This window comes from Haemaphysalis longicornis, unplaced genomic scaffold (assembly GCF_048455015.1).
Source record: "Haemaphysalis longicornis isolate Haplotype H1 unplaced genomic scaffold, Haemaphysalis longicornis Haplotype H1 scaffold_10, whole genome shotgun sequence".
NCBI classification, from domain to species: Eukaryota; Metazoa; Arthropoda; class Arachnida; order Ixodida; family Ixodidae; genus Haemaphysalis; species Haemaphysalis longicornis.
Genome location: NW_027526204.1, coordinates 110,558,944 through 110,585,771, shown reverse-complemented (window position 1 = coordinate 110,585,771; position 26,828 = coordinate 110,558,944). Strand labels below are relative to the sequence as shown.

Genomic DNA, 26,828 nt, shown 5'->3' with positions numbered 1-26,828 from the left:
TTAAAGTGGCTACCACACTCGACACGGACACAGGAAGTAAAAGAAAACAGCACTGTGGTTTGTATAGTTCCTTCTTATGTGCGTGACGAGTGTGCTCTACTTTAAGGTGTTATAGATTCTCGGAAGGGCATCGGCCACAACCGGTGTGGTAGCCCCACATCATGCATGAAAGTAGCTCAGCTCCTTCTTTAACCCTGTGCAGAATCCAGTGGGATATTGTAGATCACTGGTTAGTGGCCATAAGCCTCTCAACATCAAAACCCACGTGGCACTCACGTGAAGGCGTCTGAAACGCTGAGACGGTTTCCTGCCACGACATAAAACCCCAATCCTGTGTATGCTGCTTCCATGGGTTTGGTACGGAGCCCTTGAAGGGTGTTGTTTAAAACCTGCAAGGAACGATGCCAAACATAACCGCAGACGCAGTGCTAGAGCACGCGCAGGACAATGAGCATGCATTCGTCGAAAAGATCAAATGCCACGTGGCTTATTAGGGCAGGAAAGCGTAGGCTGAGTTCTAGTTCAGTAACCACTTAGCTCTGAATTTAAAGACATACCGAAACTTGCAATGCAAAAATCTAAAACGGCAATTATTGTTTATTTCGCCGAATTTATCATCAATTATATTTGCGTGATTTTTTAAAATACATGGCCTTGGCGGGACATGAAAACTCTTGACTGAGGGGTTCTGAATCATTTTTGTTTTATCCTTAGCACCTGCCCTTTCACCTACACCACAAAGCACTCGCTATATTCCACAGCCTCATTTGCAATATTAAGAAATTTAAAATCAGAGCTTGACACGTAAAGACGCTGCCTAATTTGAAGGCCTCGTAGAGACTATATGAGTGCCTCCTGTCCTTATTGGCATCGCCCGTGTAAATATACTAAGAACAAGTAAACCGCATGAACGAAGCTTCGAGCGTGCGGTAACAACTATTCAAACATCGTAAACATGTTCACTCCGCGTAAGAATCATGATGATTCGTATTGTGAAGTAAATTCCTGACTTAGCACTCCTTTATTTCGGCAGAAGCACAATGGCCTAAATGTTTTTCAGATGTGCATTTTCCTGCAGAGCGATGTGACCGAGAAACTTGTAATCATTGCCACGTTCGAGGTCAAATGGCTACCATCTTTAGGTTAACCCATAAAATAAGGCGCGTAAAAAGTGACCTCATCGTTTACCAAACCTTGCGTAGCATCGTATCAGACTGAACGGAGTACGAGTGCGCTTTTTCAAGAGTGCGCATGTGTGCGCCTATTTTAATACACATCCGACAACCTACAAGCTCATTCGATGAAGCCATTAATCATGCAGCTTTTAGATCTGGCATCTGTTTGTTCTCATTCTCATGTATCTAGCTCCTCTTGTACGGTATTTGTAAAGTTCCCGCAGCTTTAAAGTACAGCTGCGGAGCGTTTTTCTTGCTCCATTGCCTTCTGACGGGTAAAGCAGCTGACAACTTGCTCTGAGCGTGGCGAGGGCATCTTGAAAATCCTTGGGGTCGAATCTGGTGAAGTCGATGTTGAGGAAACCATAGTGACGTATCCTCCTGTTCCAGAGCTCGGCAATGTTCCGTCGCCCTTCATGGGACTCCACGTCTTGCGCAACTTTCGCCTGGGCCCTGCAATATTGTAAGGAGAAAACACTGAGCGTCTATAACGACACATGGGTCGCAACAATCAACGTATTTACTGCAAGGGGCAGTGAATGGCCTGAGATGTTTCCGTAAAATAACTGCGTTTGATAAAGCGGAAAGTATGTTGGAGCGATCTTGCCTCTACGCAATAGACACAACACCTACGCAGGCACATACATGGACATGCACACGCACACGCCCGCAAACACACACAGACGCACGCACACACACACACACACACAGGCACACGCACACGCACTCACACATACACACACAACGCACACGCACAGCACACATACATACACACACACGCACAAGGAAAAACACACACGCACACGCACCCGCACACGCACACACACCGTACGCACACGCTACACACGTGCACACAGTCCCCACGCACGCAGACACGTGCCTGTGAACATGGCCGTGTGGCGGCGCTCCAGCGGCGATGGCACTGGGGCTGAGCGCCAATGAGAGCGGGTCACGCGTCGCCGGTGCGCAAGCAGCCACGAACGCCACGAGCGTGGAATAATACGGGGCCCCAGTTTTTGGGTGCACGGCATAGCGTTCAGACATGTTTCGCCTCGTCTATCTGTCGCGTTCGCGACATTGGTGACCCGGACGCTGCAGCGGAGTCAAGGAGCCAGAATGGACCCTCCTCGTGACACCGGCGGCAATTCTGCATCGTTTGCGACACTGATCCGATTTCAGGCCGCAGACGACCGTACCTTCCTGCTTCTCTCAGGCGCATTGCTTTCAACTCTATTCACCGTCTCTCTAATCCTGGAGTTCGTGACTCACGGCGTTTGGTTGCCGAGAAATACGTCTGGCCTGGCATGAATCCTGACGTACGCGCGTGGGCTCGTTCCTGCCTCGCCTGCCAGCAATGCAAGGTGTCTCGGCATACCACATCATGTCTGGCCCATTTTCCCTTGCCGGACTCTAGCTTCTTTACAATTCACGTCGACCTCGTTGGCCCGCTACCGCCATCTAAGGGCTACCGTTACATCTTGACAGTGATCGACCGTTTTACTCGCTGGCCGGAGGTGGTTCCAATCGACAATATAACGGCTGAGACTGTTTCTTCCACACTTATGTCCACGTGGATCGCCCGTTTTGGCGTGCCGTCGGAGTTTATAACACACTGTGGCCGCCAATTTGAGTCTACGCTCTTCCACCGTTTGACATGCCTGCTCGGTGTAACGCACCTAAAAACAATGGCCAACCATCCTCAAGCCAACGGCATGATCGAGAAGTTTCATCGTCAGCAAAAGGCCTCATTGATGGCTCACGAATCACCTGAACAGTGGACAGCTCACCTTCCTCTTGTGCTGCTAGGATTAAGCACTGTCATCTAAGAAGATCTTGGTTGTGCCGCCTCTAAAATGGTCTATGACACGTCTTTGCGCTTACCGGCAGACTTCCTGGTTCCTTCCCAGCCACAAGACAACCTTTCGTCCCCTGGACTGTCCTACGTAAACGATTTAACCCGGTTTTTCAGCTCTATCCGTCCCCAACCACCACGGTCGTGTTCCACCAAGGACACTTTTATCCATCCAAACCTTTCTGACAGCCAGTACATTTTCATCCGTGCCGACAGTGCCCGCCGACCACTTAAACCACCATACACCGGCCATCATCTCGTCATTTTACGCTCTGACAAGACGTTTACAGTTCGCGTCAACGGCCGCGACACCGTCGTTTCCATCGATCGCCTCAAGCCCGCATTCGCCTGCCTGCGTTCCACTCCACCACCCATCATTCCACCCTGAACACCACCAGTCTCCCTTCCCTTCGCACCACCACCCGTGAACCTCGCAACGCAAAGGCTGTGCGTCTTGCTGTACCGCTCTCTACACGGACTCCTCCTCCAGACTCCGTCTCAAGGGGAGGGGGCTATGTGGCGGCGCTCCAGCAGAACGAAGACCTCGACAGGCCGTTTACCATGGCGGAACTGTGGTAGAGCTGCTATAGACGAGAGCAACAAGAGAAGCGCACCCGGCAAGGACGCCATAACTTACAACCTGATCGCCAGCATGAGCGGTACGGCGGCGCGCGAGCTCCTTGGGCACGTCAACGAAGCCTGGGAGAGCTCTCGGTTGCCGCGCGAGTGGAAGGAAGCAGATGTACGATTCATCCGAAGCCCGGAAAGGCCCCCTCGATCGACAACATGCGTCCCATATCCCTCACGTCCTGTGTCAGAAAAGTCATGGAGCGCATGGTGCTACGTCGGTTGCAGGGGCATCTGAGTACCCATCCGGAAACATCTGAGTACCCAAGACGTCGTGGTGCAGCTTCACGAGCTGGTGGTGAAAAAAGCCACGAGGCACGGTCCACGGGCGACCCTCGCTCTCGACCTAACAGGTGCTTTCGACAACGTGACGCACGCGAGCGTGCTGTCGAATTTGACAAAGATAAAGTGCAGCCGGAGAACCTTCGGTTACGTGAAGGACTTTTTCATCAATATAACAGCCCCCATCACAGTAGGAGGGGAGAAGTCGGATCCCATCGAGCTCGGCGAGTGGGGTACCCCTCAGGGGTCTGTCGTGTCTCCCCTGCTCTCCAACCTGGCTCTGCTCCCCTTACCTCATTTACTCGAACAAATAGACGGCCTTCCCCACGCCCTTTACGCCGACGACATCACGGTGTGGACGGCGAAGGCCGGTTCCGACGGGTGGATCGAGGATTCCTTGCAGCGTGCGGCCACGACCGTGGACGAGTACGCGAAGTCGTGCGGGTTGAGCTGCGCACCGCAGAAGTCGGAACTTTTACTCATACAGCCGGGAAGACTTAAGAAGGCGCCCCAACAAGCCATCGCGGTCAGAATCGACGGCATAGAGATTAAGCCGACGCAGCAGTGTAGGATACTAGGCCTGCTGCTGCAGAACAACGGGAAACTGGACGCCGCCGTCGTTAAAATCAAAACCACCACGGAACGGGTACTCGGCATGTTACGCCGGGTGTCTAACAGAAACAGAGGCCTCAAAGAGGACGACGCCATCCGTCTGGTGCGGGCGTTTGTCGTTTCGAGGGTCACCTACTCGGTCCCGTATCTCCAGCTGACGAGGACGCAGAGAAACACCCTCGACATGCTCATTCGCAAGGCAACGAAGCAAGCTCTGGGCGTTCCCATATACTCGTCGACCCGACGACTTGAGAACATGGGCGTCCACAACACGGTGGGCGAGCTGGTGAAAGCTCACCTCACTAATCAACGCGTCAGACTCAGTAGCACTGAACACGGACGCGCCGTCCTTCGCAAGCTGGGATGGCGGATAGAGCCAATACCGACGACGGCGCCCCTACCCGACAGGTGGAAGGAGGCAATCGAAACCAAGCCTCTACCCCGGAACATGACCCCGGGTAAGGATGACGGGAGGCGCGATGCGCGGGACAAGGCCCTGGCCCGACAGCTGGAGGAGAATCCCCGGGTTCTATACGCGGACGCCTCGCTTAGGAAAGGCAGCGACCGGGTGGCGGCAGTCGTTACGACACACGACCAACTGATCGTCACAGCATCGACGAGGACGAGAGATCCCGTGGCGGCAGAAGAAGTGGCTGTTGCTCTGGCGCTCGTTCAACCGGACGTGGAGGCCGTGGTCACGGACTCCAAAACTGTGTACGGCAACTACCGAAGGGGACGCGTTTCCTCCGCGGCATTTGCGATTTTGAACACGAAAGTGACACTGGGACGAGCCCTTGAACTCATGTGGGTCCCAGCTCACTCGGGGGTAGCAGGCAACACCATCGCCGACTACCACGCCAGCGAAATGACGCTCCGGGCAGCCACCGAGTCGCGCAATGATGCGGACACCCCGAGCCCGATGATAAGCAACAGAGAGATTACTCGAGCGTACAGGAAAGAACGGCGCACCTTACTTGAACCGCACCGCTCTCTAACCAGGCAACAGCAAACGATCCTGCGCAAAGTGCAGGCGGGGTCGCTCGCGCACCCAACCCTGCTCCATCGAATGTATCCCGAGTTACACGACGCCACCTGTCCTTTCTGCAAGCAGCCCGAAGGCATCCTGTCGCACGTCATGGCGGAATGCACGTTCCTCAAGAGTCAAGTTCCCCCCACTCCCTCTCCTACACCCCCCTATCCTACCTCCACTTCCCCATCCACACTCCTTGAGCGATGGGAGACCTTGCTGTCCAGCCCCGCTCTGCTGACCCAGCTAGCCCTGGTGGCCAGGGGCCAGGAGTTGTTGGCGACATATGGGTCCCGTGAATAGGGAACCACCCCCGTCTGCTGCCTATGGGCACCACTAAATAATTTGGGCTCAATAAATGTTGTTTCATCATCATTCAGCGGCGATGGCGCTGGGGCTGAGCGCCAATGAGAGCGGGCCACGCGTCGCGGTGCGCAAGCAGCCACGAACGCCATGAGCGTGGAATAAAACGGGGCCCCAGTTTTTGGGTGCATGGCATAGCGTTTAGACTTGTCTCGGCTCGTCTCTGTCGCGTTCGCGACAGCCTCACACATATATGAACACGTCTGCATGCATAAGCACACGCTTTGCGCATGCAACTGTAGACATGCATGCGCACACAGATGCACACAAATACACACATATAAGCATACGCATATCCTCGCATTCACCAAACCGATACAAAGACGAACAACAATGCATGAACGTGCCCACACACGCACTAAAACATAAAAAACAGTACATACATGGACGCCTGCACCCACTCACGCGCGTGCACGCACGCACACACACACACACACACACACGCACGCACACGCACAAGCACAGGCACACATACCCGTGGATGAACATGCGAAGACCCATGCACAAGGCTGATCACAAAAATAAAACGGGGAACATTTTTGGAGAAAATGGTTTTTCGTTTTCTTGAGCAGTACTCCTAGAAAAACAGAAACCAATCCTATGTATTTATATGGGAAAAATGCACTCTGCGACAACAAAAGTAACTGTGTTCTCTGTAACAGTGTGCTTTGCCGTCAGCCGTTTTTGTTAGTTACTGAGAATAAATTCGTGTGGTTTTGGCAAAACAAATTTATGTCCAACCTTAGCAAAACACCCTGCTTCAAGGTGTAAAATGGCAGCCTATAGAATGGTGCAGAGATATTCCTCTAGAGGGTTTGTAACAAATTCAGTGTTTCACTTGTTTTGCAAACAGACCGAAAAAATGTTGAGGGGAGTAGGGAGTCTTCAATGAATTAGAGTTTTGTACTCCACGGTAAAATTTTTCGCGATTCTGCAGAGATCTTCCGCATTCTGTGGTTACGTGTATAGCTTCTTCTCAACTGGTCTGGGCCAAAATTCAGCGGCAATGCAATCTTTTCAACTTGAGGGTGCCGCCTTATTGCCTGTCACCACTCCGTCTGCTCCTGCCTTTGTATTTGATCACTAGTGGTTTTTTGTGCGCAAGTAGGATTTCAGATCCAATGTTTGGTAGAACCGAGCTCCTGACAAAGGCAGGTTAGAGGCCAAGGAAAGCCACCCATTAAGAGCTGCGGCGGATTCATAGAACGTTCCAAGAATATAAAAGCGAAAGTCTACTTGGACCTTTTCTTGATCTGCATCTAACTTTTCTGTTGAACTTTGCGGCTGCAGCCACTCCGGGGCAGCTGTTTCCTTTTCCACGGTGCACGTTCCATTACCCTGCCTATGAACACTCCTCTGACACTCGCACCCCAAATCTCTGCACGATCTCTGCTGTTCATACGATTTTTTGTATAACGCGCTCTAACGCATATCGATATCCGGGTTTGGCCATAAACGTTGAATAATTGTACATCAAAGCTGTTTACGGCGACAGCTATCAGAAATTTTAACATGCGTAAATAAAATTCCGTAAAGCTCTACGTGTCTTAGAAGCGCGAGGCGTCCCATAGCGCGACATTTTCATGTGCTTGTGTTTGTAGCCTTGTTCGTAGGCTTGCTTTTTTTATTTTACTCCGCCCTAGCACCTTGCTGGCAACTTGTGAACAGCAACTTGTCAAGTGTTGATTTGGCAAGTTGCTGTTCTCAATATTGAATTTCGCCTGTCGTTTGTTGTCTCGGGAACGCCGCCAATTGTCCGAAGTCCTGAACAGAAACGCGCCTAAGATTGACGGAAGAACAGAGACAAAAATGCTATTGTCGTCGGCGGGCCTCAAATCCTGATGAATGTCGTGCACAAAAGGGCAAACGCATGCACCATGTCTTGCATGACAGCCATGAACGTGGAGCAGCTAAGGTATCGCAGAGACGCAGGGATCATGCTGGTGAATTAAGAAGAAAATCCTCCTTAAAACATACGTTCAATTAAAACGGAACTTTCCGGACGGACAGCTTGCGTTAAGTTGTAGGGTGTGTGATTGGCGGTTCAACATCGACTTGAGCAATATCGCAATGGGGTGTATCCAGTACAGCAGACTCGTGAACGGCAAATGTTTCTGGGCGTCCTTTCTAGAAGCCTGGGGTGTCAAAAATTTCCAAGCGTGCGGGGACTGTAAAAACCATGTTCTTAAAGCTGCTGCACCCCGATTCTCCCCCGCAAACGAATATGTCTACCCCCCGATCCTAGACAATCTACCCAGATTGAATGACGCCAAAAAATGGAAGTTGGAAGCACAACGTTCCGAATTAGGTCACCTCAGGTTCACGGTCATCAACCTGGACCACGTGTAAAGGCTCATAGTTTTCTCAGTTGAAATATAACACAAAACCGCCCAAGAAAACTTCGCTTGTCACTGTATAATTGATAGCCAAAAATCGTGTTTTCTTGCTTGTGGCGGGAAGTTGTGCGTTCGCGATACGCGAGTTTTTGTGGGCTCGATTAAGTCAATCACATCACATTTGAAGTGTCCAAGAAAGCAGTAAAAACTGGGGTATGACTAGTACGTTTGTTTAAGGTGCCGTTTCACTAGCCAGAACATGAGGCGTCGGTGTCACGGATCTCACCCATAGTGCAAAGACAGCCCATACTGCGTTGAACTGGGCGCCGCTGCCTCCGACGCGAAGTGATTCAGGGGCCTCGCTGACGCCAGAATGTTCACGACGTGTAGCTGCGGCTGGCCAGGACCATACAAGCCTTCGTAAAACATGAACTCACATAATCCATCCTCAGGAAACTCTATCGACTCGTTCGTCGCCTCGCCATAGATGCAGATAAGAGGGGATTTTGGCATCGGTGATTCTGCGCAGAAAGCGGCAAAAGTGGAAAAGATAAATCTCTGTGAATTGTTCACAAATTCAGTCTGCATGCAATAAGAAAGTGAAATTTTAAAAAGTGCCACTGTAGTAAAATCTCCCCACACCTGAGGTCAGCGCGAAAAGTGACGTCATAATCCGAATAACTAATGTTCCTTATAAGTACCCCTTAAAATTAAAACGAAGGCCAACTTAGAGCCTCACATTAGGAAGCATCAAAAACATCTTTAGAAATCCCCAAGATCTGCAAACATGCCCCAGAGCATAGGAGGCTTTCCAAAGGCATTGGAATCACAGATACGGTTTTTCACTGCCGGCCACTTGCTCGGACATCCTGCCGGATTTCCCTGAAGAAGCTCTATCCATTAAAACTCAGATTTCACAATGCGATAGCCTCTGTAGATACTGACGCGAGATCCCGAAAATTATCTACGGGGAAAGTCGGGAAAAATTGCGACGTCGTTGTGCCTTTGTTTATAAAGAAAGAAAAGCGCACCAACTGAGCCAAATCCTCACCATCTCGAATACTGAGTGCGCTTTAAATTTGGTGTCCCCCGAACAATCGTATACAACCAAGAAGGACAAGAGAACTTACGAGCTGGCAGAGGAATATGAGGAGTGGTGGTGGCATGAGGCAAAGTATAATATATTGGAATGGTTCTGGAACCTGGTTGCTCGTTTGTTGGTAGGTCAAGATCCAAATCCGATTCGTCACCTCCACTTTCTTCTTCTGCGATGCCAGAAAAAAGCAGCATTTTTCTCCCCAGTAAACACAGTCAATGACGATCAAGGAGTACTGACAACGACCTTTGCGGTTGGTGTTATGGTATAGCTCGCTTCCTATACAAGCTAAGGTATCCTGCGTGGGGTAAATTTATTTTTTTATTTATTTGCAATACCCTCAGGGCCAAAATGCATTACAGAGGGGAGTGGTTGCAAAAGAAAACACAAGAGTTTTACAAAATGCAGCTGTGAATCTTACATTGAGCAGAAGTTCCTAATCATACAGTTTTAGCTAACAGGCTTTATAGCAAACAAAGGCGCGGGAATTATGAAAATTAGACCAGGAAAGGAAAAATGACAAGAAAATAAATACTGTACAGGAACAGAACAACATCAGGTAATACAATACTTTGATGACCTAAATTACACATAATTAGCTAACGCACTTTTGAAATGAAGGTGATTTTCAATGATTGCCGCTGATGCGGGAAGGCGGTTCCAGTCCTCAAAGGTGCGTGGTATGGAAGACTGAGAGAAAGTGTGAGTCTTGCAAAGGGGCAACCCGACTTTATGGGAATGATCCAGGCGAGGTGAAATATAACTAGGAGCCAAGATAAGACCGTCCCGTAGCGATCGGCAATGAAACAGCTTGTGAAACAAGTGGAGACGGAACATTTTACGACGGGATGAAAGTGAAGCCAAGTTAAGGCTGGATTTCATGGCTGTTATACTTGCTGTCCGGTTGTAATTACAAAGTATAAAACGAGTTGAGTTGTTCTGTACCATTTCAAGAGAGTGTATTAGGTTAGCATGACTAGGATCCCGTACTGCAGCGGAATATTCAAGTTTAGATCGTATTAGTGTAGGGTAAAGAAGAAGTTTCAAGGAAGGAGGGGCCGTTGAAAGGTTGCGGCGGAGATAAACTAGCATTCGGTTAGCATTTTTAATTACGTAATTACAGTGAACAGTCCAGGTCAGGTCGGTTGTTACATGCACCCCAAGGTATTCATAGTTTGTCACGGATTGAAGAGGTGTGTTATCAAGGTAATAGGTTGGAAGTTGATGGTTTGCTCTCGAAACACGTAAAAATTTACATTTTTTGCTATTTAATTCAATAAGCCATGTTTTACAACAAAGAGAAGTGGAGTTAAGATCATGTTGGAGAGAGGTTATATCACCATCAGAAGTTATCTGCCGGAAGATTGCGCAGTCTTCCGCGAACAAAGGAATATTAGAGGTAATGCAGGAAGGTAAATCATTATTGTATATAAGGAAGAACAGTGGACCTAGTACGGAGCCTTGAGGTACGCCGGAATGAACCGCACTTGGCTCAGAGCTTACATTATTAACTGAAACAAATTGAGAGCGATTTTTTAGAAAGCATTCGAGCCATGTTAGAAGCCTGGGATCGATATTAAGTTCCTTTAATTTGTGCAACAGTAAGTTGTGACAGACTTTATCAAAAGTTTTGGAAAAATCTATAAATATGCAGCCGGCAAAGCTAGATTGATCAAGAATGACGTTTAATTTGTGTGTAAAGGCTACAAGCTGAGTTTCGCACGAAAATGTTTTCCTAAAGCCATGTTGGTGACACGTAAAAGATGAGTTAGACTCCAGGAAGCTCGCAAGGTTAGAGAACAAAATGTGCTCAAATATTTTGCATGGAATACTAGTAAGCGAGATGGGTCTATAGTTTAATGGGGAATGCCTGTCACCCGACTTGTGAAATGGTACAATTTTGCCAATCTTCCATTCGATTGGTAATATGCCTTCGTGAAGCGACTGTCGATAAATTTTAGCAAGAATAATTGATGAGTAGGAACAGGTACCTTTAAGGAACTTGGTGGTAATCAGGTCGCAACCGGGGACGGATGAAAGTTTCAGGGACTTAATTATGTTTTCTACACCAAAAGAATCTATCATTATTGGGAACATGACTGGGTAGTTATAGCATTTCTTGGGAGGCACAGGAACATTAATGATGCGACAAAAATTACGGGTGAAAGAATTGTTGAGAGATAAGCGCACTGCTCGGGGGCTACAGCGTCTCCAGATCTATCGGTAAGGGTTATCGTATGCTCACTGCTTGCGTTTATGACGCGCCAAAACTTTTTAGGATCTTTAGATAGCATGAATGGGAGAGGTGTATTGATAAATGTGTCTTTAGCAGATGGAATCGCTTTGATGTACTCAGTAGACGCTAATTTGTAGGTATTCCATAGGTCAGCGTTGTTCGAATAGCGGCCATGCGGGGCAAATAATCTGGTTCGACTTGATTTTTACCATTTCGCCCGCGGGATTGCGCAGTGGGCAGAATGTTCTGTAACCGTGGCATCACTATTACCACCTGTCGTATTTTAATAAAAAGAAATCGACACATTCGAATGTCTCCGACGCTGCATCAAGCATTAGTCACGCAACCAGCGGTACTGGGCGACCGGAGACACGGCGCTGGCAGCGAGTACGGCCTGACGCAGGTAGCTGCAGCTCCGCTCGCCAAGTTGGTACTTTTCGAGAAAACAAAGGTCGATATTGCGAAAAAGGAGTGAATTACGCGATGTAAAACTTCGGATGAAAAACGTAATTTCCTGTACATTACTGTTATACAGTCGAACTACTTATAGCAATCCCAGATATAACGCTCTACCAGTTATAAAAACCATATTTCAGGGAACTTATGACTTTCCCATTGAAACTGTGTCCAGATATACCGAACGTTTTTCAAACCGTCCTTCTTTTACAAAGAACACTTCCGACGCGGTCACGCTAAAAATACGATGCATAGTAAGTTAAAAGAATTCAACACAGTCTGTTGCGCATAATACGGGTTATGAGCTGGTGAGTTCCCCCCTTCAGTTCAATCACAACGAAGATATCCCAGATCGGCGAGCATAGTCCGCAGCTTTCGGATGCCGCTACCGAGGTTAGTCTCTTTCCAGGCAGAACGGCAATTAGGAATAAAAAATTAAGGAGGGAGCGTGAGGCCTAGCTGACGTTCAGCTGGCGGTCAAGCAGCGAAAGGATAGGCTTTAAGATCTGCACATAAAATTCTGGTTTCGTCGCACATTTCACCTCACGTGTTCAATGTGAAGAAATAAACGCTTTTTCTGCAGTCATTGTGTTTTATACGTTTCTACATTAGTATGTATAGAGGCAATTAGCAGCCATAAATTGCATGCCATGGTAAAGATAATTAGGGGTGAATAAATAAGAATTTTATACCTATTCAAGACGCTATAAACGAACATTATGCGCCACCAATATCAACTGCCGCTCAAGCGTTGCTATTGGCGGTGCCAATCTTCACGCCGCACTAGACGAAGCGAACGCAGCACCCGCGAGCAGCAGAAAGCGCTCGTGTTTAGTAACTACCACCTAGAGATCGCGGTTGGCCGACACCTCGTTTGCACAGTTGCTGATAAGAACTAGTGATTGCATTGCAATTTCAGATCTTCGCTCTCCTACGGTCGAAGCGACGTGGCTCCTAATACTCTCAAGCTGGCGTGGCTGATGGCTGTCGAAACCATTACAGCCAGTGTAGATTATGAGGTAATCCAAAAGAATTTCTTTTCGGGAATTGTGGTGGCAGAGGCAGGTTCGACGAAAATACAGTTTAGCTCGTTCGTAAGCGAGCAGTGAGCGTCCGTTTATGTATGAAGCTTAACTTCTTACCGAAGGGGTTGTTCGACAGGTTGGCTAATTTCCGCGCTTATGTATGTGTGTGTATATATATATATATATATATATATATATATATATATATATATATATATATATATATATATATATATATATATATATATATATATATATACATACAGGGAATTATTGATATGACCACCAGTTGTCGCGACACTTTGAAGTGTCTTATAAGGGAATTCGCCTGTACTGTAAATGCTGCAATAACATATTCAGACCAACGTTGGGCCTAAACCCTATGACTGAACCTCTTAGGTTACGGTTTCTCACGATGCGCCGCAACAGCCACCACACGTACGCACGCCGTGCCCTGTAGAAAATGTAGTAAGACCCCGCCTACGCGGAGTCTGGATAGGCTGTCTAAGGCGAGAACTGCCATCACTTTGGGTGAGATGCAAAAAAAGCTACGCAATCGTTTAATGAGGTCTGTTCTGTGGCGGTCGCTCGTATGCACACTAATTTCCCGCTGCGCCCTACGCGCAGGATGTAATTGAAACAGACTGACCATTTTGGATTATATGTAGTTTCTAGGATTACCTCATCGCTGTTTGCCTTCATGGAGATGGCTCAGCTATCAGAGACTTGTCGTCTCTTTTAGCGTCTGTATGCAGGGTGTTACATGGTGGGCTTTAACAACAGTTGCGCAATTCTCCCATGTTTAATGGTAGGGTTGGTTTAGTGAAACGTCGCAGAGTTTGCGAGCATACAAGCGTTGTTCTTCGCAATCAAGAAACACTGTCATACCAACGTTTCCGCATTATAAGGCGGAAGTAGATATTAAGAATCCTTACTGGTCGCGTAGTAGACGAGTGCGCTGGCGGTGGCCGCGACCAAGACCAAGAAGGCGATAAACAAAAGCAGTTGACAAGTGGTCATACAGTTCGTGTCCCTAAAGAACCAAAAAGAAGAATAAATTTTAGCGAAGCAGTTCATTAACGGTGTTGATTTTCAAACTGAATCGTCAGTTAACGCAAGTAGTCACTTACTCGATGCTGGTCTGGAAGTCACGTTTAAGCTCAGTTTAATCACTTTAGTATATAAGTTTATTCGTATTTATGAATCCGTCTAGTCTACCAGGTGGTTAAAACTTTCAACAGTCGCCCTGGAGTACGACCACGTGCTATTGCCATACTGTATTGACATCAGAAACATTAAATGGAACAGGGTTGCTCATTAATTAGCGAGTAGAAAGAGTTCTCAATGGCGTTGGATATGTAATATATATGGGAATCTGGCCGTCAAATTATCTCTGCACTAAGTTAAAATACGTGAAATACTTTCCCTCTACTTCCACAATTGCAGTTAACTGCCGACAAAGGCGCTGCGGTAGAATCGCGTTTCTGAAATCAGGTAGATGAAGTTAAGATTTTCTTTGCCACCATGTGATAGTTCATACATGGATCCACCTTCTGACTTCCAGCAGTTCTTTGAGACAGAATTAACATTTTAGGGCGACATAGCGTTTCATTGCAAGGAATATACCGCACGAAAAAATGTAAGTTTTGCCGGTTTGTCATGCAATGCATTCCAGCTGTGAACGCATATGACGACGATGACGGCGACGACGACGACGATGACAGCAACAACAACAACGAGAACGACCACAACAACGACAACAACAGCAACAACAGCACAAACGACAACATCAACAATAACATGAACAAGATCAGCAGCAACAACGACGACGAAAACTACAGCAAAACCAACAGCAACCGCAACAGCAGCAGCTGCAACAACAACGCCGACGACATAAATGACTGTAGCTTCCCCAGATTAGCACCCGCTGTTTTGAGCTTCTGTGCACTAATTAAAACTATTTTTAACTAGGCTTAAAGAAACGCATGTCGTGGTTTGTGTCATACGCGAAGCTGTGGACCTTAGGAAGTAGCTTTAATTAATAAAAATACAATGTGCCCGGGCATAATATGCATTAGCTTAAAAGCGGGAAGATCATTTAGAAGATTGGCTTTTGCTAAAGGAGACATGAAAACAAGATACACCTTCATTCAAGTTGAAAAAAACTACAGCATTTCTATTCACAAACCGTTTGTTTACACGAAGGAACGCAAGAAATAATGGGAAACTGCAATATGTGCTGAAATTAAGTCATATACGCAGAAGAGCATAACATGGGTCAGTACTAAGAACATAATTATTAGTGGGAAAATTAGAGGTTGTCATTCAACTGATACGATTAAGATGAATAACCAGTCGCACTACAGTCGCCTCTTCAAGTTTATTGGCGGTGGCTTGAGTTCGTCGCCGCCAATAACATAAACAAAAACAACTTGCAGAAATAGGCTCCGGAATCGCCATTTCATCGCAGGTTTTCTTTAAAATGTCGATTTGTTTATTTTTTTAGTGAAGTTTGCTTACAATTGCTATCATTGAAACGTGGACGGAGAATTCAGAATTTCGTTAATGAAGAGGGCTATTATTTTGTCTTTATGGACAATTGAAGACGCAACAGGGCGGCCACTATGAATATAGTTGTCGCAGACAGAGTCCGAGATAAGCGAAAAACTCAACGAAGTACTGTATCGCTGAAAAAGCTAGTTTTTGAAGACGTGTAGATTATTCCTTAGTGAACCATGACCAAAATGCCGAGTGATGAGGTTGTACGCTGCAAGATCTAAAGCGATCAAAAGCGGGTGGGAGCGTGTTTGTACGATCAAAGAAGGTGAGAAATAAAAGACGGCAGGCTCTTACTCGTCCTTGGGTGCAGCTTCTGGAAGGGCAACCCCATTCATAAGATCGTAATATATTCATCGAAAAGTTTATTTCGACGTATAGATAAAAACAATAAACAAAGAAATTAAACAACTGTTATAACGTATCTTTCTATTTTCAATTCATAGCTTACGCCTTGCTGGACACAAACATGAAAGTTCATATTGCGGCAAACTTTCGGATGAACGCGGATGCCATTCACTCAACACCGAGTCGCTTCAAAGACGAGTTCTGTGCTATACACAAATGACTTACTGGGGGACATTTTGGGGCAATAACGAAATTTAACATAAGAGTATTATGAAAGAATGATCCGTTATTAAACACCGGAAGAGTGTCCCTTGGACCCTAACCAAACACTACAAATCCAGCCTTTTTAATGCAGGGTTCACCAGTTGACGGAATTGCATTGTTAGAACCAACCCTTAGGGGCAATATAATGTGTTTTAGCTGTACCTATAAAGACAAGTGCCCGACGGACTGACTGCCTTACTGACTCATCAACGCCCAGCGAAAAATGGTTGGTCTAGAGACTTGAAATTTCGCGGACACATTTGCGTCATAGCGTAGGGGCTTACTAAGGTAGGATTTTTAGAAATTGCCCTTGTCACCGAGCAAAAGGGCAAAATTGTGTTCTCGTAAATTCGTGATTATCACGGTCACCCGTTCGCATATCGAAGCGCTTTTTCATGATTTGTGTACCCTTTAAGAATATCTAAAAAGTAGTTTTACGATTTCGCCCTAACCAACACTACCGAGGTACTTCCGCATTCTGGAAAAAAAATGGGTGTTCGGAAAGATTCTCCAGTAAATATTTCACTGATCCATTTATCCAATCAAGTTTTGCTAACATAGGTTATTCCCACAAATGCAGAAAACGGATTTTAAGGATTTCCCCTGTGACACCGATAAAAGGCAAACTGCTTTTTGACAAGTTACACGTGTGAAGACCCTAATAGGCCTAACTGGGGATGTACACGCCTAGCCAAACTGCTGGTTCAAACGGCTTCAAATTTCACGAGCACATTGTGATTACGGTGTTGCAGCTCAATATTGCTGAAATTTTTAAAAATGACACAACGGAGAGAATGAAAAGCTGTAAAATAGTTTTGCAGATAAAAATTGTTTTATGCCACTCCATTTGAGATGTTGAACTGGTTTTAGTTGTAACAGTTTATTTACTCTGGGGTCTAAACACTGTTGTACAACAGTTTTCTATGGCACCCACCTAATAGAGGCAACCAGGATTTAGGGGTAAATGGTGTGTTTTGACAGTATCCTCAATAGCCACACACCCCTTAGTAATATCCCTTGCGTTTTTGCTTTCAAATGGTGCAAATCCAACTGCCTAAAAATTTATTCGAAGATTTAGTTCTAACATGCGTAGTATAAAAAGGACAGCGAGATTTTTTTTTAATTTGCTTCCCTCTGGACGTGGAGTTCAGTTGAATTTTCCCGCGTTCACCTAGCACTCACCATCCCATTGCCCTTTCTGCAACCACGCGCATCCCGTAAGAGCCCGTGTCATTTACTAGAAAACTGTGACCAATGATCATCGTTAGCTAACACTTTCTATGGGTAAAGATACCTTTCCTCACCCAGTCCGCCTGCATAGTATGTTCTAAACGCAACCTGCTGGCGAATGCAAATTCTGTTTCCAACCCGAAACTCCTCCTATTATATTATATGGCAAGGGAAACCCCCATCTTCCGCTCCCCCCTCCCCCCTTTTCCATCATCACTTCCAACCCCTGAGCTATGGGAGGACCTGGTGACTAGCAGCGATCTGGATGTCCAGGCACTTTTGGCTTCCCCAGGGAAAGCTGCCCGCTCATCACATGGCTGCCTGGAAAAGAGAACCACGCCCACTTCTTCGGCACAATAAAACGTTTTTTACACGCACTCACTCACTGGATTGAGGGCCCCATCTTGGTGCAATTTGTTTACCAAACGTTCCAGTAAAACCTGAGCTCCAGAAGACGTTTCAAATTACCACGACACGGCTCCACAAGGTTCTCATGTATTCACAGCAGTAAGTAGTTCTTAATTGTGAACCACGTCACGACGAACTAGCCTATTATGACAACAAAAAACTGAACACGTGTTATACCCATTAGTGTCATTAGTATAACGTCTTACCCAGGCATCCCCGGGCACTACCGCTCGTATGAAAATATGACGGATTTGAAACCAAATGCCTCCATAAAACGCCATGCAACTCTACAGATCGCCGTACATTAACCTCATGAAAAGCTAGCTTCCCTAATGCAGTGAAAGTCATTCGTGGGACGACATCCTAGGGTGTAATAAGAGCTATCGCTTAAAATACCAAGGCCGTGGGAGATTTTATTTCTAGATTCGTATGCGGCGAACGTTGAACGCATCGAGCGTTGCAAATAAGCGAACGCGTTTCTCGGATATTTCCCGTTAATCCGTGTTGAGAAGTAACACAACGATGCATCGACATCGCGGCCTAAATGCACAGCAGGAGCAATAAAGCGAGTGCTGAACTTTCGATTCCCGTAGGTGGTTAATGAATTCAGTTTTTATGGTTAAAGGGGCCATTCAGACAAACCACAAGTTTGGTTCATTCGAAAGATTGGCTCTTTAGAATCATTCTGACACCACTTTAAACGTAAAGTTCGCCCGAATAATCTGAATATTTAGGAAGAAAAGGAATGACCATGCGACTCACTAGGTCAAATCCCACACTAGAACTCGTAACGCGAGTAAGGCAGTTCTTTTAAGCTTCAGAATAAGCTATTGCCGCCTAAATATATTGCATATAAATTTTATAGGAGTAGGAATGGCTGGGTAAACAATGAAAGTTACGAACGTCCACGTAAACACAGAAGCACCAGCGAGTACTGCTGTCGCTTCTCCGCGCACTATGCTTGTTATAGCTCCACAGCAGTCCGGTGCTATGGAATTGTTTCACACGGCACTGGCAGATTGGCGCAAACCGCTGTCTTACGTGGCCCTGTTTGTTGAGCATAGCTCATGTTGAGCGAACCTATTACTACCTACCGCAAGGAAAATAAGCCAGGTGCAAATACGGTCGCATGTAAACGAAGGGAAGAAAGCGCTCCTGCGCAGTATGGTGGCGCCATCTAGGACAACTTATGGTAAGTAAAGTGTTCCGTAGTTCCCTGCAGTCGAAACAGCGAATTAAGGTTCGTTTGAAGACCTGTTCTGGTTACTTCATTGCCGACAGCACTAAACACGTTTAGCGCGAGAATCAAAATTTTAACAATAATTGATTCATTTCTTAAGGAATGAAGCATTGCATGATACGGTAGCACCATTGGGGGCTACCATAAAACACCAAACCTTTCGAGTAAAGCAAACTTGTAGTCTGCCTGCACGGCCCATTTCGGTACGACTTATGGCGCCTAAATGACAAATATCATATTTAAGCACCTGCTCACTTTTACTGTTGCGTGAGTTCATTCTGAAGACACCAAAACTTCAAGTTGGGGAATTTCAACGTAAAATGTTACGTCGTCTCTCACTGCAGTTCCCCCGTTAGACTAGACATGTCAACACCTTTAAATTACAACGTGATTGAAGTTTATCATACTGCCGGCGTAAAATTGCCACAGCATATGGAGCGCCACAGGCCCAGCCCGTACGACGTGAAGAGCGCTAATACTAGTTACTTACGGTCGGCATGTCTACGCCGGTACGCAGTATGCGTTGTCATTCCGGCCCCGTGCTCAGGTCCTGCAATTTCACACACACCAAAAATGTAAGAACTTTCAAGAAGCACTGAATTGCTATTGCTTGCTTGGAGCGAACAGAAATTCCAGTACAGTGGGCACGGAAGGGGTGTTGCTGCTGAGATTGCTGAGCGATCTCGCCTTCGTAATTTCAAGGTTTTGGCCTGGTTTCTACAAGCTGTAACTGTAGCGTACGGCGCTAAGACAAGCCCTGCCTCGACTGTCCTGCTGAACCAGGTCGAAAACAGCAGCCATTCCATCCGTAACCGTTTCTTGGACAGCATCGACATTTGCCCTTAGGAATGGCCCGTGACGATGACTGCCACCTTGCCGCTATCAGCCCAATCGACGAGGGGTATAAACAGCTACATCCGCCAGCACCCTTTAAGTGGGCACGGAAGCGGTGTTGTTGCTCACATGGCTGAACGATTTCGCCTTCGCCATTTCCAGGTTTTCGCCTGGTTTGCACAAGCTGTGACTGCATCGAACGGAGCTAAGACAATCCCTGTCTCACCTGTCCTTCTGAACCAGGCCGAAAACAGCAGCCATTGCATCTGTAACCGTTTCTTCGTCAGCATCGACTATTGCCCTTCCCAATGGCCGTGGCTATGACTGTCACCTTGCCGCTATAAGCACAATCGTCGTGGGATATTAACAGCTACATCGGCAAGTGTCCTTTAGGTGGGCACGGGAACGGCGTCGCCGCTCAGATGGCTGAATGATTTTGACTTCGCCATTTCCAGGTTGGCAACAGGCTTTCGCCCTATGCCAAGCGCAGTAGCAATCGCTGCTAGTGCTCTTCCCGTGCCCATCTGCTTTGTGTTCAATTTATGACGAGTGTGTAAATACTTTGCGAATGCTGGTGTTCTGCGGTGATGTAGAGAGCAACCTGGCCCCACAAAAAAGGTCCCCGAAGGCGTAAAACAGCCTTTGGCGAGTGAATGCGATCCCAAAACCGAAATTCTGGAGTAATTAGAAGGTATAAAACCACAATAATGGGAGACTACAAAAAGACAAACCAAACTTGCACAAGGTCAAGCCAACAAACTTCAGGCGGAAAACGACGTAAGAGCGGCACAGGCATCTCTCGAGACAAAACTGTTGCATTTAAATGAACGCTTGAACAAAATTGAAGCCAGGTCTGGCGATATCGATCGCATTCAGTCCGGTGTACAAAGTGTGCAACAAGCCATTAATTATGTGTCTTGTAATTTTCAAGATTGCCTCGACGATCTTCAGGACAGGGGCCGTCTAAATAATTTTCTTTTCCACGGTGTACAGACACTAATGAAACGTGGTCCGAAACAGTAAAGAAAATTTTGGATATACTTGCCCAAAACCTTGCCCTAGAGCAAGGACGTAACTGAATCGAACGGACTCACCACTTGGGAGGACCTTACAGAGACCAGAAATGCCGACGAATTATACTGCAGTTTAGCATGTAGAAAGGTAAAGAAAAGATGCAATCCCAGCGATCCAAACTAAAAGAATGCGACGTATCACTAACTAAATATTTTTAACTGCCGACAAGACAAGCTAGATAAAAATTGCGACAATACGGCAGCGAGCTGCCAGGTTTCCCTGAATTCAAAATTCGTTACAACAGGCTGTGTGTAAATGGTGCGATATACACTTTCGTCCGCCAAAGTGACAGAGTGAGGGATATTTCCGATAACAATGCAAGTAGTGCTCCGAATGCCGGCGGTACAAACGCCCTAGAGTCAACCTTGAGCCTTCCTACGCACAGCAGCCCCACAGTGCCTTCTAATAGCGCAAGTGCTTCTTCCCATGCGCACAGATACTCTTAGCAATCAGCGTCTGCTAACCGTGCAGGCGCTGTAAAATTGTCTTCGGCTCAAGTTGTATTTGCCTATGTGAGAACCGTTATGAACATACGGGACCAACTCAGCGTTATCCTCAGCTCATGCGACGCGGACATATTTGTTTGAAACGAAACATGGCTATGGGGCTAAAGTTCGCAGCAGCGAAGTATTATATGACAGCAAAGGTTACGAGTTTTATCGCTGCGACACGGAAGGATGACATGGTGGTGGCACACTTATTGCTACAGCGGATGGCATCCCGTCTTTTCCCATAAATGTTCGAACTAATTTGGAAACAGTTTGGGCCTGGGCTACTTTCCTAACACAAAAAATACAATTGGTGCCTGTTACCACCCTGACAACGTGTCAAAAGCCTTTGTTGTGGAACTACACCATCTTCTCAATATTCTCGCCTGTCGGTTTCTTTTTTCGCCATTAATTATATTAAGGTATTTCAATTTCCCAAATATAATGTGACCTGGCCGGTCTCAAATTCTGAAACCTTTTTCTATGCAATCGCGGAATTTTTTAATCTTTGTTCGTCTTTTCAGCTAACACAAGTGGTCACAGAACCGACTAGATGCTTCCGTGATTCTTCTAGCACACTTGATTTATTTTGACGACTCACCCAGATATGCTGTCAAAAATAACCTACCTAACTGGATGTAAGTGATCATTACCTATTGCTGTTTGGCTCTATTTGCCCCACGCAGCATAAAGACAACGGAAGTAATTGTAGAATATAGTAAGGCAAAATTGGCTGATATCAATGCTGAACTGGCTATCTACCTTGACACATATCTTGCAGAATTCCATCAGCGGAGCGTGCAAGAAAACTGTGATTTATTTTCAACAAAGTGAATGAACTTATATCTGCACGCGTACCAAGGAGAAGAAATAAATGTAATCCCTGCACGCCAGATTATACCAAATCCCTGCCGAGACTTAATAACAACAAAGAAACGTCTATTCCGTATTGCAAAGCTGCTCAACACAAGTGGTCGAATGCAATTGTATTGTTCTGGAATAGCTTAAATAAAAACACAGAACAGTATTATCACTCTAATTGATTTTTTGGGTGAACACATAGCGCCTACCGAATGCCCTTCGGTGTTCAATGATGTTCTTTCGCGGGTGTTCAATTGTACCGCCATCGTACCCCCTTACCCTGATGTACAGCTATGCAGCTTCCCCCCAATGTTCGCGGTCATTTTCGAGCCATCAAGAATCATGAAAATAATTCATTCCTTGAAATTATCATCTTGTGGTACGGACAAAATCAGGTCAATGTTTCTTAAGCGGACCAAAACCTACTCATCAATATTCTTTGCTAAAAGTTTCCAACGGTCTTTAGTTCAAGGGTTTTTACCATTATAACAGACGATTGGAAAGGTTGTTCTTCTTCACAAATCTGGAAGCACAGTTCGTCCTTCTAACTACCGCCCGATATCTCGGACAAGCATAACATGTAAGATGAAGGAGCATGTTCTGCACAGCAACATCTTTTTATTTCGAAAATCCAATTCTTTTTTCATGGCATCCCAACACGGCTCCCGACGCTCATATTCCAGGAAACTCAGCTGCTGATATTTACTCCTTCATTACACTGTATTTTAGACAATTCTGCGAGGGCCGACTGTATTTTTGAGACTTCTGAAAAGCTTTTGATAAGGTGAACCACAAACTATTATTGCTCAAACTATCCTTCTTCAATTTGTATTCTAAGGTACTGACATGGATTAATTGTTTTCTAACTCAGCGTTTGTAATATGTTACTTTCAATGGTTATAATCGCCCCTTAACAGACGCCGGTTCAGTTGTCCCGCAGGGATCCGTTCTCACGCCCTTGCTATTCCTTGTCTTTATCAGTGATTTACTGGCTTCTGTTTCCCCCAGTATTTATTTATACGCAGACGACTGTGATGTGTACCGTGAGATTACCGATCGACAATACGAGCGATTACTTCAGTCCGATCTCGACGTCATTTCAAAGTGGTGTGAAAAAAGTGGGATGGTATTAAATGAGTCAAAATGCAAGTCAATGAGCGTTTCACGACGGGAATCAATCACAGCAATGTGTTCACTAAATGGCTCCATTATGTAAGTTGTCAGCAGTTACAAATATCTAGGTGTAATTATAAGCCCAACATTTTCCTGGCGACAGCAAATTGACGCAATTACAAATAAAGCCAATAAGATGCTGGTATTTCTGCGCAGTAATTTAAGCAAGGCCCTATCGTCACTAAAATTGTTCCTCGAAAATCGCTTGTCACCCAAAATTGAGTATGCTGCTGGTATTCGGGACCCTTGTTATGCAACTCTTGAAAACAAGATTGAGCTAATGCAAAATAACACTCCCCGCTTTATACTCTCCAATTAGAACCGTACCACCAGTCCTACAACAATGAAATTTCTTTCTCCCTTCCTCAGTTGTTCTTACACCGGAAACTGTTTTGTCTATGCTTTTTTCATAGTGCATTATCATACTTCTTTGAAAGAGTAGCTAATTACATTGCCCACTTAAAGTTCTTTGCGCGTGGACCATCATAACAAAGTTGGAGATACATTTCGTCCGACGAATGCATTTTATCATTCATTCCTAAATGATACCACTAATGGAATCACCTTTCATACGAGATCGGATTTATTTCCAATCATTCGCTTTTCACCAGACCTTGTCTGCATTTATGCAATGAGATAATCCTGCGTGATTATGTGAAAAGGCTCTTACCATTTTCTTTTTTTAACATATGTACGTCGCTGTTTGTGGGTCAGCTCCTTTATGATTACTGTGTATTTTTGTATTTTGTCAGAGTTTTGTATATATATATATATATATATATATATATATATATATATATATATATATATATATATATATATATATAAAGGCGTGGGTTCGGTCCTCACTCTGGGCGCGTGTTTTTCTTTCTTTCTCACGTAATTAATAATAAAAATAAAAATAATGTAACGTCAGTAACGGTAAAAAAAAATTGTCTAACCATTCCCCTATGCCTTCTTTGGTGTTGTAGACTGCCGGCATTTCTTTCTGTATATACATATATATATATATACATATATAGTCTGAAAAGATAAAAACTCGCACAGAGCGCGAAAAAAAAGAGCGCGAAAAAAACAGAGACAAACGTGAAAGATGTAGAAAAGAGAAATACGTTTACTGACGTTTCAAGGAGTGGACTCCCTTTCTTCAGAGTACCTGAACTCTGAAGAAAGGGAGTCCTCTCCCTGAAACGTCAGTAAACGTATTTCTATTTTTCTACGTCTTTCTCGTTTGTCTCTGTCCCTACTAACATATATATATATATATATATATATATATATATATATATATATATATATATATATATATATATATATATATATATACGTAGAGTGCGTTGTTATTTTGTTGGCGTCCTTTGTGTTGTATCTCACAGTCAAAAAATGCTGTTTTACTTTGCTGTGACATTTCAATTAACTATGTATTGTTTTGCCCACTCCCGTCTAGAATGCCTTGGCGCTTGAAAGTATCTGAAATAAATAAGTAAAATAGGAAAAAAATTCCGCCAAACCAAAAGTCTAGGGTTCTCTTTTGGCTTAACCGACAAACATCACGAATTTAACGCCTTGCAAGAAGCCCTGAAGCCACCATTGCTTGCCAGGAACAAGCAGGAATTTTTGTCCACTTTATCAATTGTTGTTGTTCCAGCCACATCGAAAATCTAGATTAGGTTTTTACTTGTAACCAAAGAAAAGACACTTCGGTACGTTTTAAGATTGTGTGTATTTAAGCCGACAGGTTATTTGGTATTGCGAATGTCTCGCAGCTGGAATGGTATTTGAAGATCACTTTGTTACGTTTTTAAGAGGGTGTGTATTTTATTCGACAGGTTTTTTGGTATTGTCAATGCGTCACAGCTGGAATGGTATTTCGAGATCACTTTGTTACGTTTTTAAGAGGGTGTGTATTTTAGCCAACAGGTATTTTGGTATTGTCAATGTCTCGCAACTTTAATGGTATTTGAAGAACACTTTGTTACGTTTTCAAGAGGGTGTGTATTTTATTCAACAGGTTTTTTGGTGTTTTCCATGTCTCGCAGATGGAGTGGTACTTGAAGAGCATTTTTTAAGGTTTTCAGAGGGTTTGTATTTTAGTCGACAGGTTTTTCGGTATTGCCAATGTCACGCAGCTGGAATGGTATTTGAAGAATACTTTATAACGCTTTTAAGAGAGTGTGTATTTTAGACGACAGGTTTTTTGGTATTGCCTATGTCTCGCAGCTGGAGTGGTATTTGAAGAACACTTTGTTACGTTTTAAGGGGGTTTGTATTTTAGTCGACAGGTTTTTTGGTTTTGTCAATGTCTCGCAGCTGGAATGGTATTAGAAGGACGCTTTCAGTGCTGGTCATGCTCTGACAATGGCTGTGATGTCGAAGTCTATCAGACGTGAAGGAGCCTCGAAGCTGGGGCTGCCCACCCGATAAATTCTTTTGGCCTGCCGCCCCATAAAGGAAAGGGAAGGATAGGTCAACTGTCTCTCCACTCTGCTCTTACTTGTCAGGAAGTGCAGATATTTTGTTAAGCACCACAAGACAATGCGCAATTCGTTTCATAGCTAAGTAAATGAAGAAACAAGTTACAATCGTGGGCATCAGAACTGTAATACGAAAGAATCCCCCAGTTACACCCGATGCTGCACGTAAACGCAACTCTGGTTCTTAGTGCCTCGCCACCCGTGCTTCGGCATTTCCGCGCGCTGTCTTTCCTCCCCGCTAGACATCTCACGCGTGCCAGGAGGGGTATGATTTGCAATGCCGGCAGCGTTCTGGACACACGTCAACACAGGAAATTTGTGCGTGAGTCTGCCCCTCAGTGTGCGCCCCCATACGCAAGAGGAAGGGCCATCCATATTTTGATTTTATTCTCAACCTAAAAAACGCCATGGTACCTCGTGATGCTTCCTAAAATGATCCCACTTTCCACTCTCTTCGCTATCGTAGTCGGTAGCAGCCTCAAATACCTGTGACTCTCATTACAGTAGGAATCACTATCCTGCCCTTCAAATGGATGCTCTCACTAGTGAAGAGACAAGTGATGCGTAGTTTAAACTTGTGACTTGAGTATTCATTACTGGCGATATTTTTCTGGAACTATGTAGCCTCTGATTTGTTGTTTAAATTTGCTCTTTGCGAGTGAAAGAGATGTTTGCCAACGCCTTACAACCTCCCGACACGGTACAACATTTGTATGCTGATAATTACACGCACGCAAAAATCAGCTCCCGAACCACTTCTTTTCTCAAAAATCGACACAAATCATCGCTTC

General features: G+C 45.4%; 1 protein-coding gene and 1 long non-coding RNA gene across 2 annotated transcripts in view; one reads left to right on the top strand and one right to left on the bottom strand.

The window, feature by feature from the left end:
• Positions 1–533: 533 nt before the first annotated feature.
• On the bottom strand, positions 534–8,748 carry LOC144160026 (uncharacterized). Its single transcript, XM_077691647.1, has 3 exons — positions 8,561–8,748; positions 1,472–1,628; positions 534–539 (listed from the first exon to the last, which is right to left on the bottom strand). Exons 1-3 carry the CDS (start codon positions 8,701–8,703, stop codon positions 534–536), a joined length of 306 nt encoding a protein of 101 aa, XP_077547773.1. The 5' UTR covers positions 8,704–8,748.
• A 15,981-nt stretch (positions 8,749–24,729) lies between these two features.
• LOC144157903 (uncharacterized) overlaps positions 24,730–26,828 on the top strand; it is a 105,383-nt gene continuing 103,284 nt past the window's right edge. Inside the window, exon 1 of the long non-coding RNA XR_013319903.1 lies at positions 24,730–24,755. This is a non-coding gene — a long non-coding RNA (uncharacterized LOC144157903). The remainder of the gene's footprint in view (positions 24,756–26,828) is intronic.